This window comes from Ipomoea nil, unplaced genomic scaffold (assembly GCF_001879475.1).
Source record: "Ipomoea nil cultivar Tokyo-kokei standard unplaced genomic scaffold, Asagao_1.1 scaffold1407, whole genome shotgun sequence".
NCBI classification, from domain to species: Eukaryota; Viridiplantae; Streptophyta; class Magnoliopsida; order Solanales; family Convolvulaceae; genus Ipomoea; species Ipomoea nil.
The window spans coordinates 5,526,517-5,542,536 of record NW_017617835.1 but is presented as its reverse complement, the minus strand read 5'-3'; the positions used below and the strand labels follow the sequence as shown (position 1 = coordinate 5,542,536).

Below are 16,020 nucleotides of genomic sequence, written 5' to 3'. Positions count from 1 at the left end.
AAATAAAATTTCTCAAATCATTATAACTATTTTGTTTAACTAACTTGATTGAAGTTACCCCAGATGTTGACACGTTTCTTAAACTAACCGTTCTAAATACTCAGGCACCATATTATACAACTTAAATTACAAAGATTAGGAAAAAAAAAAACACAAAAAAAAAAAAAAAAAAAAAAAAAAAAACTAACTTCAAACCTTAGTAGGTATATCTGATATATTTATCTCTTGCACTTTAACCAGCATCATCACCTGCAGCCCCTGCAGGCATAGTAGCATGGGCACCAGACGAAATCGCAGCCGCAGCATCTTGTGCATCGGACGGTGCAGGTTGATCGAGCAAAGATCGGCGGCACGTCGGGCAAGAAGAGTGTGAAGCCAGCCACCTATCAATACACCTTACATGAAACCCATGGCGACACTTAGGCAAAACTCTAACCTTCTCGCCATCCACGAACTCCCCCAAGCAAATCGGACAGTCGGTGGCCGGAATATCCACTCCGGAGCCGTAAACCGCCACCGGAATCTCCCTCAGCCGGCTCCTTTTCACCCCGCCGCCGCCCGCCACCTCCTCCTCCTCCGCGAAAGAAAACCTTCTGCTAAACCTCATGGCGCACCGGAGAATCGAGTTGAGCCCCAGGGCGCAGATGAGAGCGCAAAGCAAAGACGCTAGGATGACCACCATGTTAGTATCAAAGCTTGCTTCGTTTCCATAGCCATGGCGGATAATCCTGCTGCTCCCATTTTTGTGCTGCAAATCCACACGTTTATCCAGCAGCAGCCGGTGCGGGCGGTGATAAAAATCCATTCTTTTTCTCTGATTCTTCAAACTGTGAACTGAAATTCTATCAAATACCCTTTTCAAGATTTGGGAAGAGCGCAGCACTCCAAAAAACCATGATTATGATCAGGCCATGTAAGCAGAGGCGGCTGGTTTTCTGAGATGAAATTCTGAAGCAAACCGAACGACAAAGGAGATGGAGAGAAGGGAGTTCATCATCTTCCTCCTCGGACTGATCGAGACCAGATTAATTGCAGGCTGCTAGCTAGCTAGTAGGGAAGTTGGAGCAAGAACTGATGAAAGATATAGGATTTGTTCATGGCAGAAATTGGTGCAAGAGGATTGGAAACGCATTAGACTATTTGGTGGACCAAATGAATTGAAGGGACATAATAATAATAATAATTAAATATTATTTGCACATATAGTCATATAGAAAAATAGTTTCGTTACCTTTACAAATTTTAAACTACAATCTTTCTCTGTTTATACTGTTCCATAGAATCTTTTTAGTGTGGTTTATATATCTAACATGTATAATTTATAGATTATTACACATGAACAGGCAGAGGGTATATGCTCGAATAGTACGTGATTGCAAATTTTCCTCGTCTTTTAAAAAACACCAATAACATTTTATTAAGCTCGTGTTATAATATATATGTGGGTTGATAGGATTAGATTTATAAAATATTTATCAAGCAAAAATATACTATACCAAAAGCAAAAGTGATATTGATTTTTGGTTACTTGTCATTTCACATTCATCTTTAACGTAGAAGGGCTATAATTGTTCTCTCAAAAGGTTGAATTTCCAACTCTAAGGGTCCCTCACGCTTCGGTCTAGTCCGATAGAGCATGTGAGAGGAGGCAAATAACGGTAACTCAGTGACTCAGCAGACATGACCAAATGCCAGTACCACAAGGAATTTGCTCAAAGGCTCTAGTTGATACCTCAAAATGATGTCAAGTGGGTGAAGTATGATCATTTTATTAAAAGGTCATACGTTTGATACTTGTCAACACATTTTCAGTCAAATTCGCCACACAGAGTCTTTCTAGTATAATTTACCGCTCATGCTTAAGTTGCATATCATAACACTGAAATAGAGTTTACTCATTATATACTCTCAAATAAATAGTGGTTACAATTTGTCATTGTCATCCAACAAAAAAAAAAAAAAAAGACTATAATTGATTAATTTAATATGATGAAAACATTTATAACAAAGTAGAGGATTAGAAGGGATATATATGATGCTTGAGAATAAGGTAAGGTATCCGATTCCCCATTCACAATTACTTCACTCAATAAATTAACATGTTAAAAAGTTGCATATTCTTCAACACCAAATCATTCCCCCACTCTAACCCTACAAATTTTCAAGAGCCACATTTACAAATCAAAAGAACAATAAATAGTTGTATAGTATAAGCTTTAATTAGATATTTGAAAAAAATCTACAACTTTAAACGCACTAAAAAAATCAAATTTCTTATGTATGTACTAATATATATAGGTAAATAGCTTGCCTGTTTGCATGTAACGAATATCATTGAATTATTAAAAAAAGTAACATTACTAAATTTGATTTTTTACATCGCTTTTTGCTATTTTTGACATATAGATATATAATATTCTTTATATTTTGTTTGTAATTAATAGGCTTATCATCAACGTTTTTTTTGTTGTTGCAACATTTGTTGGAGTTGACCGCCGTGTTGTTGCTTGTTCTTGACATCACATATTGATCGAGTTTTTGGTCCTAATATTCCTTTTTACTTGAATTTATGAAAAAGTCAGCCGCTTCTATTCAAAGATGCGCTCTCTTGCAACCGGTCTATATATATATGAGTCAAATTTAGAACATTTTAGTTGCTAAACCAATTGTCTAATCAACTTGATCTCGCATGTGTTGCCCACTTCCCCCCAATATTCTTCTCTACTATATCATATCATAAGATATATAATAAGTTCATTTTTACTAAATAATTAGAATAAATAATATCTTCTTTTGCAATCATGCATGCATAGTCAACTCTATGCGGATTAGTTAATTATTGTTCGTTTAATGAATATGAAAGCTATTAATCATGCAAGTCACTATTTTTTCATAGTACATATATAGTCAAAGGTTGTCTTAAATCCATTGAACTGTTTGGTGTTTACTTTATGACATGAGATAGATAAGTAGTGCATCATGTGCAGAAGACATTAATGGTGGAGGATTATTGCTTGTGTGATGGAGAATTGAGGTGGTTCATAGAGCTTTCCTTCTGCCTAGGCAACAACTATGTGCTAGAGTTGCATAGGTTTCACGATCACGTTAAACTTATGTTACGTTATTTTGTTTTGTGATTTAAAAATATGTACGATTAATTAATAAATATATGATATAAAGACTTATTTGTAATTTTGTATAGGGATTAGGGTGATTTTGAATATGTTTGAGAGTAACCCTAGCCCTAGGGCTAGTATCATGAGCCAAGTTTTTGGTATTGGCTTAATTCATAACTACATCTAATTATTCATTAAGCGAGTTTTTAAAGATTATTTAAATTTAATTTTTTTATATGTCATATTGAAATAATAATAATAAAAAAAAAACTTAATTAGAAAAATTGCGACAAACACACTCTAAAATCATATGGTCTCAGGGGGGTTTTATATTTAATGGTGTGTATTTTCTCAACATGCAAGTCTAGGGTCATATGCCTTTAAGAATGACCTTACACCTGATGATATAGTTTTCACAATATGTAAATTGAGAGACTTTATATATACCCGATAGTGAGTCCGTCTTCCACAACATGCTGACCAAGAATAGTCTAAGCCCTCAAGATCGAGGGACCTTACAATCTTATGCCACGTATTCCACAACATGTAAACCAAGAGTCATTTACCTTCAAGATCAACCTTATACATATCTATTAGCGGATCTTCCCCAACATGCTAACCAACAATCGTTATATCGTGGACCAGGATCCACATTGCATATATTGTAGACCCTGATCCAATACACAGAATTCATGTTCATAATACACATCCACATAAACAATATATAATGAACATGAATTATGTGTATTATATAGCTGATGACACATAGACACTTAACATAATACACATAATCTGCCCAACTAATCATCTAAATAAAAGATCAAATTCTAACATTCAACAAATATACCAAGATTTGAGATTTGGTCGAACCTCAAAGTCCACGAGACTCCCACCGGGCATCCGGTCGAAACCTTTTCTGGTTACTGGTCACAAGAGTCAAACCCACCGCTAAACTGAAACAGTTAACAATTACCGCTACTATACACTCAACTGTACTTCCGCCATTATTATTGGTTACTACGCTTTCCTGTTTCTTTCATTGCACCTCAAAAGCTTCGTCCTTTTTGTCCTCTGAATCTTCCCCAACAAAAGGGTTGTTTTGTTTGTTTGTTTTCTTGCATTTTTCACTCCCATCAAGATGCAAGATCCATCAGGTTCGAAGCCATCGGCCAACCAAACGCCGCCGTTTCCCTCTGCATTCCGGCAATCGCACCACCGGAGGGCTCACTCCGAAGTCAACTTCCGTCTGCCGGAGGATCTGGATCTGGCGTCCGACCCCTTCGACGCCGCCGCGCCGGCCGGGAGCTTCGAGGAGATGGGATCCGAGGACGATTTCTTCTCTACTTACATGGACATCGAGAAGCTCGGCGCCGGATCCGGCGCCGCCGATGCTTCTGCGGCGGCGGGTGTTGACAATGCAGGCTGCGATGGCGGTAATGGGGTGAAGAGCTCCAGCCGGCCGCGGCATCGCCATAGCAACTCGGTGGATAGCTCCGGCTTACTGCTTGGCGATGGCGGCATTGAAGCTAAGAAATCTATGGCGCCTGATAAACTGGCTGAGCTCTGGACCATTGATCCCAAAAGGGCAAAAAGGTAGCAACTTTACCACTTTCCTACTATACCCATTGTTTTGGATCTGTGAATTTTCATGGCTATAATCATTGATAACTGACAGACATTCATCATAGTATACAATTAACTGTTTGTGACATTTAAATTCCTGTCTGTCTATTTGTTGGGTGATTTGTGCATCATTCTTGAAATGAGTTTCCCTAGTTGTGTCTCGAATTGTTACGCAAGTATAATGAAATAAAATTGTGTCTTCCCCGCTAGCTATAACGCATAATCGACACCTAATTTGTGCAAATTGTGCATCATTGTGTGATTTTTGGGAATGTTGTGCAGAATTCTGGCAAATAGGCAATCTGCTGCTCGATCGAAAGAGCGCAAGGCGCATTACATGTCTGAGCTTGAGAGGAAAGTTCAGACCCTTCAAACAGAAGCAACCACTCTTTCTGCACAGCTCACCCTATTCCAGGTTGGTTACAGTATCCTTGGACCGATCGAGTTTCTCTGCTTCAAAATTATGATGCCTAAAACAACATAGTTCCTGTTTTCGTACATGTTTTTCTCTACATATGAAATGGTATCATAAGCTTTATAATGTTTTCGAAGGCTCTATTTGTGCCAAAATGTGCTGAGCTTTGGATTTCCCGGAGTTCCAAAACAAAAGTATTTTTCTATTCCAAGTAAACTCGTGGGGAAAACCTACTTGCAATCTTGTTCTACTAAAAAATGTTTTGATATGGTACCATTGTTTGGAGCTCTTATCAATGCATGAAACTACATTGTAAAGATCATTCCTTTGAATTTAGATTTTTACTGCTTTCCAACATACAGTCTCCGGGATCCAATACTGTAAAAATCATAACTTTATTTTTTTGCAGAGGGATACGACTGGTCTTACTAATGAGAACACTGAGCTTAAGCTCCGTTTGCAAGCCATGGAACAACAGGCTCAATTACGTGATGGTATGTTTTCTGCAAGGCCTCATTTTTCAGGACATTTTCTTGCCTATGCAGCTTGTTATGGTCATTTGTGTTGAGCATATAACCATTAATGTGCAATCCAACTATCAGCTTAGGCATTTGGTATCAGAGCCAGACTAAAAGTCATGGGTTCAAATCTCTAACAAAAAAACAGAACTTGAGCCCAACCACCTTAAATGCATGTTAGAATTGTTAACAACATGTTGATCTTTGGTATCTGTTTCGAAAACACAGCTTTAAACGAAGCACTGAAGCAGGAGGTTGAGAGGCTCAGAATAGCGACTGGTGAAATGGCAGCCCCGTCTGATGCATACAATTTTGGAATGCAACATATTCCTTATAACCAATCAACCTTATTTTCTTCGCATCAACCACAATTAGGCCCGAGCGACTCCCAGAATATGCAAATGCCACAGTATCATCCTCTCGGGTCCAACATATCTACGCCCCATCACCCCATTCTTGCAGGAAACCACGCACAGGCTCTCCTGCATACACTGAACCAGGATCCTCTCGGGCGCTTCCAGGGTCTTGATATCAATAGCAGCGGGTCCCATTTCATCAAGACCGAAGTTCCTACCATATCTGCCAGCGAAAGCAGCAGTACATTCTGATCGCAAGCTCTCCCTATTTATTGAATTGTTCATAGACTGACACCATGTTTAACATCCCGGGAACTCACTGTTCTTCGATTATTTTTAGATTCTTACCTTCGACTTAGTAGTAGCAGTATGTTATATTCTTTGATGTTGTTGTGGCAGTGGGTTTCTTTGATCTTTCTTTTGTTTCTTCTTTGTATCAATCATGTAATACTCAACTCATTGTTGAACTCTCATGCATTGTATCATGTGGAAGCCTTGACTATTGTGCTGATTAATTCTACTGTTTAGATATATTATCCAAGATTTGATGTTACTTTCAGACAAGAACAGTAAAACCATGGTGGTTGTAACCTAGTTAGAATGAAAAGAGCCAACAAATGTTTCTCTGGCTAGCCATGTGTGTTCAATATTGGTTTAGTGCTTCAATGTAGACCAAGGCTGATAAGTGAATTGTCCATGTTGAAGAGCTAATTTTAACTCTCATTACCTTGTTAAAATAAGTATTGGACCCTAATCCCGAGAGTCTCCACATACTCTTGTCCTAGAGTCTGATTGCACCACAATCATGAGAGTCTCCATAAACTCTTGTTCTGAAGTCTAGTGCGATGAGGAAAATCGTGTAATGTTGACACAACCTATAAGTTCTCCAAAGGCTTGTCCTAGAGTCTTATTGCATCACAATCTCGAGTGTCTCCATATACCCTTGTTTTGAAGTTTAGTGGAGGAGGTAAATCGCAGAATGTGCCTCAACGGCCTCCACATACCCTTGTTCTTTAGCCTAGTGGAGGAGAGGAAATGTCCTTCAACGGCCTATAGGTCCTCCAAAGGCTTGTCATGGAGTTTGATTGCACTTCAATCGTAAGAGTTTTCTTATACCCTTGTTGTGAAGCTTAGTGGATGAGGCCCTTGTTTTGAAGCTTAGTGGATGATGTAAATCACGATATATATGTTTCGGCCTATAAGTTCTTCAAAGATTTGTCTTAGAACCGAAATGCACCATAATTCTGAGTCTCCATATACCCTTGTTCTGAAGCCTAGTAGAGGAGGTAAATTGCCGAATCCATTGCAACATCCCTTTCACAACAAGTCAATTATGTATCTCTACCTCGATAGAAATCAAACCTTACACTCTACAACTCTTAGCAAAAGAGGACGTTCTCTTTTTTTTTTTTTTTTGGCCATACTGGGTGTTACTGGTCTTTCTCCATCCGTCTTACGGTCCCAAGGAGAATCGTCACTTGTGGGAATTCAACCCGAGTTATCCCAAAATTCTTTTCTACAAAGAGAGCTTATTTGCCACTTGAGTTACTCTGTTGGGTTAATTTCTCTTATATATGTGTAAATGTTTGGTTTAGAGAGTGAATTTTGTAAAGGAATATAATATTATTACAACATTATTATTTTTTTTAAGAAAATATACTTTGTTAAAACATATTTTAACAAGGATAAGGAAATTATGTTTAAATTAATGATAATTTTTTAATCATGATTTGATAATTAAGGGCTATGATTAGATCTTGACTTGATATAAATTTGTCCAAATCATTAATCATATCAAAGATTCCCTTTTCACCTAATCTCAACTTGATACGTACATTGTTAGAACAATCAATCATGGATGTATGTGCATTATGAAGAGAATAATGATTGTAAACTTAATAAATTGTCAATACTTGTTTAATTAAAAAAAATCCATTCATGCATGAAAATAAAGTCGACTCTCAAATATGATGTACAACCTACCTTAACAACTAATTAATTGTATCGGTGTGAAGTTATCACATTTCAATTCATTATTTTATAGTTTTTCTGTTGTATTTGTTTATAAAGTCTAATATTTCATTACTTGTAACAAAACTCTTTGAATTTAATCATTTGGAGCATTTTTGTTTTTAAAATTTTGGTCCAAATTAAAGAATATCTTATCCACGCTTTTCTTCGGCACATTAAAATTTATTAAAAATTATCACTGAACTTATAACTTAACATTAGACTCAGATTTTTCAAAAAAAAAAAAAAAACATTAGAATCAGACTATTAATATAATGTTTGACAAATAACTTAAAAAATAACTTTTGAACTTGAAAAATGACACTTAATTTCCTTCTTCAATTAAGGCCATGCACATCAAACAAGGGGTTTTATGTCAAATTTCACTAGGAGCGATCATAGTCGGATTATAAATCATATATAGCCAAAAAAAAAAATTTGATATCGATTTTTTTTTTTTTTTTTTGGAGAGAAACATCAATATTTTAAAATGCATATTATATTTAATTTAATTTAATTTAGTCGTAGTTATTGTCTACTTATTGATTATATTAATAATATTTGTGAATTAATTTAAAGATTATAATACATTATAAACTCACGATTTTAATTATTTAAAAAAATGGACATTTAATCCGTAATGTACGCTTCTTGCATGTTCCTCTAACGTGGTAGGACCATACTATGAAATCGTTTAGTATAGTTTTAGGTAATATGAAGTACTACTTAATAATCAATGATTAAGCCACCAATTATATACAAATGCTTATAGGTTTTTTTTTTTTTTTTTTTTTTTTTTTTTTTTAAATGTTATTTTGATATATAGCAACTAACAATGATTGGAAAATCTTCTTCACACGTAACCCACTCACCATGTTTTAAAAATTGTAATTTCAGCCTCGAAAAAGTAGTCAGGTGCGTGAAGTATGACTCTTATACTAAAAAGTCACGAGTTTAATTATTTTTGATGCCTTATTGGTCGAACTCGTCACATAAGTTGTGCACACCAGGCCAACACTACCTAACAAACGTGTTGATACTTGATAGCCACCCTTCTATTAATGTTTTGCTTGATGGACCAAATCAAAAGAGAAATACAATTTCTTGTGCTCAAAATGAGCAGATTTCTTGTTCACACTGATATTTGGTCATGTCTATCGAGTCATTAAGTCACTGTGATTTACATCCTTCAAAATATTCTGTTGATCTGGAATGATGATTCAACCTTTTGAGAGTAGAAATTGTATCATACTAAAACTTATATATATAACAATAGATAATATAATAACCGACAGGCTAGATTACAATAGATATCACACTACCCACTGTTTAGTCCCATTCTTGATACGTGGTCTATTAGGGTCGGTGCATTCAACCTTACCATTCTTGCATTAATAATGTAAGACAAACGTATCCTCGATATACGCTACCAGTGATATATTTATAATTTTTTAACGTTTTCTAAAATCACATAATGTTCACACACATTAAATGCTTTATGTATACAACGAAACTTCTATGCATGTGTGTGTGTATATACATGTGTATGTATGGCTGTCGTACATCTTGCTTATTTATAGTGGTACTACCACATGTTCAAGTTCAATTCTATTATTAGGGATCTCGATTTTTAGTATGAAATCGATAAACTCATTTGATAATATTGAAAATTTCACGGCTAGAAATTATAAAATTTTCGACCACTTGAAATTGATCTTAAATCAAGTCAAAAGTCTTGTTTCGATCACTTTTGGTATTCGAAAAAACCTTTAATTTGTTGCTATTTCCGACCACTTTTTACTTTCAACTTGATGTAAGATTACTTTCAGGTGGTCGGAAATTTCATAATTTCCAGTAGTATTTTAAGGGTTAGTCCACTTTGAACATAATCTTCACACTATTGTTGTCGAGATTCAAACCTTAATATCTTCTCCCGAATACTGTCTATTGAACCAGTAAACTAAGCTCGTGCGAGTATTGTAGTATAAGAAACTAAGTTAATAAGTGGGCTAATGTTGTATGTCTCGAATGACGTACGAAGAACATTAGTATAAGTGTGCTACAATTTACGTAGTTTGTTTTCTTTGCCGTACCATAAAAAAGGGTCAATGGATGCTTAAATCTGGACGCAGGTGTAATTATTATTGTGGTCAAAAAGTTAGGGTAATTAGCAGATCTCAAAGCTAAGCTCTCTGACTTGGTGATTATATACAAGTGGACACATGCAGATCTCAAAGCTCCTCATTTTATGGCTCTAATCTCATCGTTTTCCCCCATTCTCAGACCTCTTTTAAGGTTTTTGTCAACTTTGACTTTGTTGGAAAACAAGTTTTTGCTAAACATCACCAAAAGTTTAATTAATACAAGAAAGACAAATTAAATAAGAAAGCTTTAATTTGTCTCCATCATAAACGTAGGTAAATTATTCTCTATATACTATCTAATATCTTTAGGAAAATTCTATTTGCACCATCCATTTTGCTATTTACACCCCCTATTTAAAAGGTGTAATAACTTTATAGGTGGTGCAAATAAAAAAGTGCTATTTGCACCACCTCATTAAATGTAGTGAAACATTAATCTGTATTTTTTTTATTTTTATTTAATAATCAATCTCTTTATTATTATTATTATTATTATTATTATGTTTTAATGCCTAATTATTTTGTGCAATATTTTTTTAAGTTTTTATTTTCAATATATATATTTTTTAAGTTTCTTTTTTCAATACATCTTTTTTTTTTTCAATACATGTTTTTTAAGTTTATATTTTCAATACTTATTTTTGTTTATGTTTTAATTTTAAATAAAGAGAAATAATAATTAATTTTGTTATTCTAATTTTTTTTATAACTCAAATTTGTTGTATACATTATTTTAAATTGTTTTAACTATAAATTGAAATATAAAATGATTAATAGTGATATTTGAAATGAATAAATATAAATTGATTTTCTACCTATCTTTTTATACTGTAAATATTGTAATAATTTTATAAAGATATATGTGTGACTGTGGGTTATAGTTCTAACAATTTTGATGTAGTTAAAATTCTATAAAGATATGGGTTAGAGTTCTACTGAGACTTTGAAATATAAATTGATTTTCTACTTATCTTTTTATACTGTAAATACTGTAACAATTTATAAAGATATGTGGATTAGAGTTCTAACAATTTTGAGGGAGTTAAAATTCTAATCATAAAATAAGTCCATGCGTTCCTACACTCTTTCTATTTTGAATTTTGTATTTATGGTTGTCCTTCCGTCTCGGTAGAATAGTTTCCTACAATTGTGTATTCTTTGTAGTATATATTTCTCTATGTACTCAATATTACTCAATAAATTGATATTTTACCTATCTTTTTATATTGTAAATACAATAAATTGATTAATTAACAACTATATTCACAACAAATTAAATTAATTCAGTATATAGATAGACTCACCAGTCACCCAATAAATAAAATCCCAAATTCATTACTCTTTATACTATAATTTTCTATCTCGAAATGGATCAAAGAGATTGTTATTTAGTCAATTATTGAGAAATTATATCTAATTTAAATGAATCCTAATTACCTAGCAAGCAAGAACAAAGTAGCTTAAAATACAAATAGCAACACCCACAGAAATAAATAACAATTCAATTCTGCCTATTTGTTTATACTGTAAATACAATAAATTACTTAATTTGCAACTATATTCACAACAAATTAAATTAATTTACAACTATATTCACAAAATTGATTAATACTATAATTTTCTCTCTTGACATGGAACAAAGAGATTGTTATTTAGTCAATTGAGAAATTATATCTAATTTAAATGAGTCCTAATTACCTAGCAAGCAAGAACAAACTGGCTTAAAATACAAATAGCAACACCCATAGAAATAAATAACAATTCAAATTCAAATAAGAACTTAAAATACCTCATAATGTCCTTGACTTTGATTTTGATCATTGTAACTAAGTAACTGGCTTTGATTCTGATTATTGTAACTAAAAAAATCTTATATCCAATCATCCATGGCTTATAGATTGTGTGATACATATACATAACACACACCCCACATATATATAGAGTCTTATGAGTCCAATTTGTATTTTCTGTCGCCCAAATTATCAGTAATTTCATCTCACAAACATCAATATTGACTAATTGTTTAAAAAAATATGTATTAAAATTATAAACTTAAAAATATGTATTGAAGTTAGAAACTTAAAAAAAATGTATTAAAATTAGTAACTTAAAAAAATATGTATTGAACAAAAAATATATATATTGAACAAAAAAAAATGTATTGAAAATAGAAACTTAAAAGAAATATTTATTGAAACTTTAAAAAATATTACATAAATAATTAGGCATTAAAACAAACAAAAACAAAAAAAAAAAAAAAAAACAAAACAAAAAACAAAAAATAAAAAACAAAAGCAAAACAGTGACTGGGTTCATCTTTTTTTTTTTTTAAATAAAAATTAATGTTTTAATTAATTAGGTTTTGAATTAAAATATTATTAATTATACCTCATAAATGAGGTTTGGTCAAGGTGGTGCAAATAGCAAAATAAATTCTTATTTGGCTATTTACACCACCTATGCAATTATTAAAAGTTTTCACCTTTTACAATTTCAAGATACTTTATATCTACTTCTGGTCAAAGGGTGGTGCAAATAGCAACACCCTATCTTTATCATTGTTAAACTATTTCAGATTTAACTCTAATAGCCCTCGTAAAACTAGTTAGGAGAAAGGCTAATCCAAAACTAACAAAAAAAAAAAAAAAAAAAAACAAAAGATGTTGATAAGAATCAAACCCATAATCTTGAGTACAAAGGCGAAACTCCAGCACTTATTTTTTAGTACGTACTTACTAATGTGACCTTTGGTAGTTCATACCAAATTGAAGCATATGCTTCATTTCAACTAAAAGTCTAAGCTGATAGTTAGAAAGTACATTAATGGTTATATGATCCCAAAAGCAGTCTTAAAATCAAGAATATAATTAGTTGATTAATTAGGTGATTAATTAGTTGCAGAGTATCTGATATGACCAGCAAAATATCACATTGAATTGCTGCCAACCTGACTGGCGCAATTTCAGGTTAGCCAATGCGAAAATTAAAACGCAGTATTATATATGTATATTGTTGACATGATCGAAAACGTGTAAAGAAATACTCCGTCGAAATTATATTATAAGAGATAGATATAGAAACAGTTGAGGAATGCATGTGCTTGTAGGGTCACTCAGGTCTGAGGCTAGCGGTGGTTGGTGATTCAAGTGGAACAGCTGCATGTGCACATACATCTTATCGATATGAGATTCATATCTCAATTTTATCATATGCATATATGTTGTTTATAATTTCCCTATATTCTTTATAATATAAGCAATGCGGGATAACCCCAACCGAATTGATCAAATTATTTGCTTAATAACTATAAAATTTTAAATTTAATTTTTTATAAGAGTTGCTTATTATAGCATTTTCAGTTTGAGATGGTCAGCTGTTACAATGTAGTATCTGTTCATATATAATTACTTTTTAGGGATCAAATTCATGACCTCCAATTTGAGAGAGTCACTTCGTGCCACTAGACCACAATGTCATTGGCAAAATAGGTCTGTATTGGAAATGAAGGTTTAGGTTTGATTTTAGCTTTGGTTTCCTTTTGCATCTTCTTTTGTTATCCGAGTGGTTGTGTTGGTTTGTCCTAGACTGCTCTAGTCATAAAACCTATAGAGAGATTAAGGATTTTCCAAGTATGCATCAAATTTTGCAATTACGTGTGAGATTAGTCTAATGGAATATCAAAATGTACGTCCCGGGCCAAAAAAAAAAAAAAAAAACATGAGTATTATAATGATATGTTGTCACTTTCGAAAATACTATATTGTCGTCTACCAAACCCTTAGGTTCCAAATTTGTATATAAATCCACCATCACATCTACTTGAGCCTAATATATCAAGCAGACGTTCTCTCTTCTCTGGTCATATACTACTAGACCAGACATCACTGAAGAGTTGTCTTGTTAATTATATTCAATGGCTATTTCACCATTCTCCATTCTCTCTCTCCTCTTCTTCTTCTTCTCATCTCTAAGCTTCTGCTCCCATGGAGTTTTTGGCTATGGCGGCGGTTGGCAGGACGCTCACGCAACTTTCTACGGCGGCGGTGATGCTTCCGGCACGATGGGCGGAGCTTGCGGCTATGGCAACCTGTACAGCTCAGGCTACGGCACCAACACTGCGGCGCTCAGCACTGCTCTCTTCAACAACGGCTTGAGCTGCGGTTCTTGCTACGAGCTCAGGTGCAGCGCCGCCGCCGGAAAATCGTGCCTCCCGGGGAGCATCACCGTCACGGCGACCAACTTCTGCCCGCCCAACCCTGGCCTCCCCAACAACAATGGCGGCTGGTGCAATCCTCCCCTCCAACACTTCGATCTCGCCCAGCCTGCCTACCTGCAAATCGCTCAATATCGTGCTGGAATTGTCCCTATATCTTTTAGAAGGTATAAACATTTCGCTCTTTTATTTATTATTTATTTATTTTTTATGACAAGCAAACCATATGACTCGACGGAGGATGTTAGTAAGAATTGAACTCTCAAGAAGAGGGTTTTTAATGTTTTTTTTTTTTTGGTTGGGGGGTGGGAGTGGGGGTTTGAGTGGATCAATAATCTAGACTGGTTTACTTTATTCTGGTCTAGAGTAACAAGGCAGAATTTACCTTGTACACCAGCGGATAGTGACGACTGGTGTCTCTCGTCACCCAAAAATAAAAGAATTGAATTCGAGATATTCAGATACAAGAGTTAGGCTCCAGTATCTCGAACATCCTTTTTGGGGCTTGACTCTTTTAATTTTACATTCCCTAAGGGCCGGGGTACAACAGTATGATAATTTTAGTCGAGTTGGACTTGAATAGTTCAAGTTGACTTGAGGCAAACTCGAGTTTTGATTTTTTGAATGAGTCGAGCTTCGAGCTTTGACTATTGAGCTCGGGTTAGCTTGATTACACTCCTAATTGAACCTTGTTCAGTAACAATCATGCTAGGAGTGTTACTACTGCATATACGCAAAAGTTCAACCTTTTGACCTTAGGGTGTTTTTAGTTACACTACATACCCTATGTGTTCTCATAAACAAGACAACATTATTGATGCATACTTTTGTTGTTTTACAGGGTACCCTGCAAGAGAAAGGGAGGAATAAGGTTCACCATTAATGGCCATGCCTTCTTCAACCTGGTGCTAGTGACAAATGTTGCAGGGGCAGGTGATGTGCAATCTGTATCAATCAAGGGCTCTGCAACTGGGTGGCAATCCATGTCAAGAAACTGGGGGCAAAATTGGCAAAGCAATTCCAATTTTAATGGGCAGACCCTCTCATTTAGGGTCACTAGCAGTGATGGAAGGACTGTCACCAGCTTCAATGCTGCCCCTGCTAATTGGCAATTTGGGCAGACTCATGAGGGAGGCCAATTCTAACTTCACAAATTAAATAAAATAAATAATTTCAGAAATTTAATCAAGAAAAAAATAAGTTCGATCTGTACATGTCGTTTAAGGGTGAGTTGGTTTGGGAGAAGTTTTTTTTCTTAGGATAAGGCCCTAAGTGTCCTTATGGTGCCTCTTTTGAGTGGTTCCTGTCCTGTTAGGTGTTTTTAGAGCGGTGATTTTTTAATACCCGCTTAAGTCTATATAGCGCATAATATTATAGCATATATAGCCCTATATATAGGAATAATTCTCTCATTTTTGGGTTGATTTTTACTTTTTCTTTTGTTGTATTTTGTCAAGAGTTATTGCTACAAGCCTACAATGTTATGCTTTTATCCATATTTGGTGTGCAAGCATAATTTGGCAATTTAGTATCAATGGAAATTATATACTTTTCCTTGCATTTTACTTCACCATTTATCATATTCCATCTCATATATTTAAAGTTTGAACGTTAAAAAATAAATT

The 16,020-nt window shown here is 34.4% G+C and overlaps 3 protein-coding genes across 5 annotated transcripts; 2 read left to right on the top strand and 1 right to left on the bottom strand.

Moving 5' to 3' along the window:
- Positions 1-73: 73 nt before the first annotated feature.
- LOC109186552 (RING-H2 finger protein ATL74-like) lies at positions 74-1,149 on the bottom strand. 2 transcript variants are annotated; one of them, XM_019336577.1, is made up of 2 exons: positions 881-1,149; positions 74-845 (listed from the first exon to the last, which is right to left on the bottom strand). In XM_019336577.1, exon 2 carries the CDS (start codon positions 803-805, stop codon positions 233-235), a length of 573 nt encoding a protein of 190 aa, XP_019192122.1. In that variant the 5' UTR covers positions 806-845; positions 881-1,149; the 3' UTR covers positions 74-232. The 2 variants fall into 2 exon arrangements, with proteins under 2 accessions (XP_019192122.1, XP_019192121.1); XM_019336576.1 differs by having other exon boundaries at positions 75-875; positions 958-1,149.
- A 2,825-nt stretch (positions 1,150-3,974) lies between these two features.
- On the top strand, positions 3,975-6,558 carry LOC109186550 (transcription factor RF2b-like). 2 transcript variants are annotated; one of them, XM_019336574.1, is made up of 5 exons: positions 3,975-4,709; positions 5,022-5,154; positions 5,564-5,648; positions 5,901-6,098; positions 6,132-6,558. In XM_019336574.1, exons 1-5 carry the CDS (start codon positions 4,255-4,257, stop codon positions 6,278-6,280), a joined length of 1,020 nt encoding a protein of 339 aa, XP_019192119.1. In that variant the 5' UTR covers positions 3,975-4,254; the 3' UTR covers positions 6,281-6,558. The 2 variants fall into 2 exon arrangements, with proteins under 2 accessions (XP_019192119.1, XP_019192118.1); XM_019336573.1 differs by having other exon boundaries at positions 3,982-4,709; positions 5,901-6,558.
- A 7,468-nt stretch (positions 6,559-14,026) lies between these two features.
- LOC109186551 (expansin-A4-like) lies at positions 14,027-15,953 on the top strand. The gene is made up of 2 exons (XM_019336575.1): positions 14,027-14,562; positions 15,237-15,953. Exons 1-2 carry the CDS (start codon positions 14,096-14,098, stop codon positions 15,538-15,540), a joined length of 771 nt encoding a protein of 256 aa, XP_019192120.1. The 5' UTR covers positions 14,027-14,095; the 3' UTR covers positions 15,541-15,953.
- The last annotated feature ends 67 nt before the right edge of the window (positions 15,954-16,020 follow it).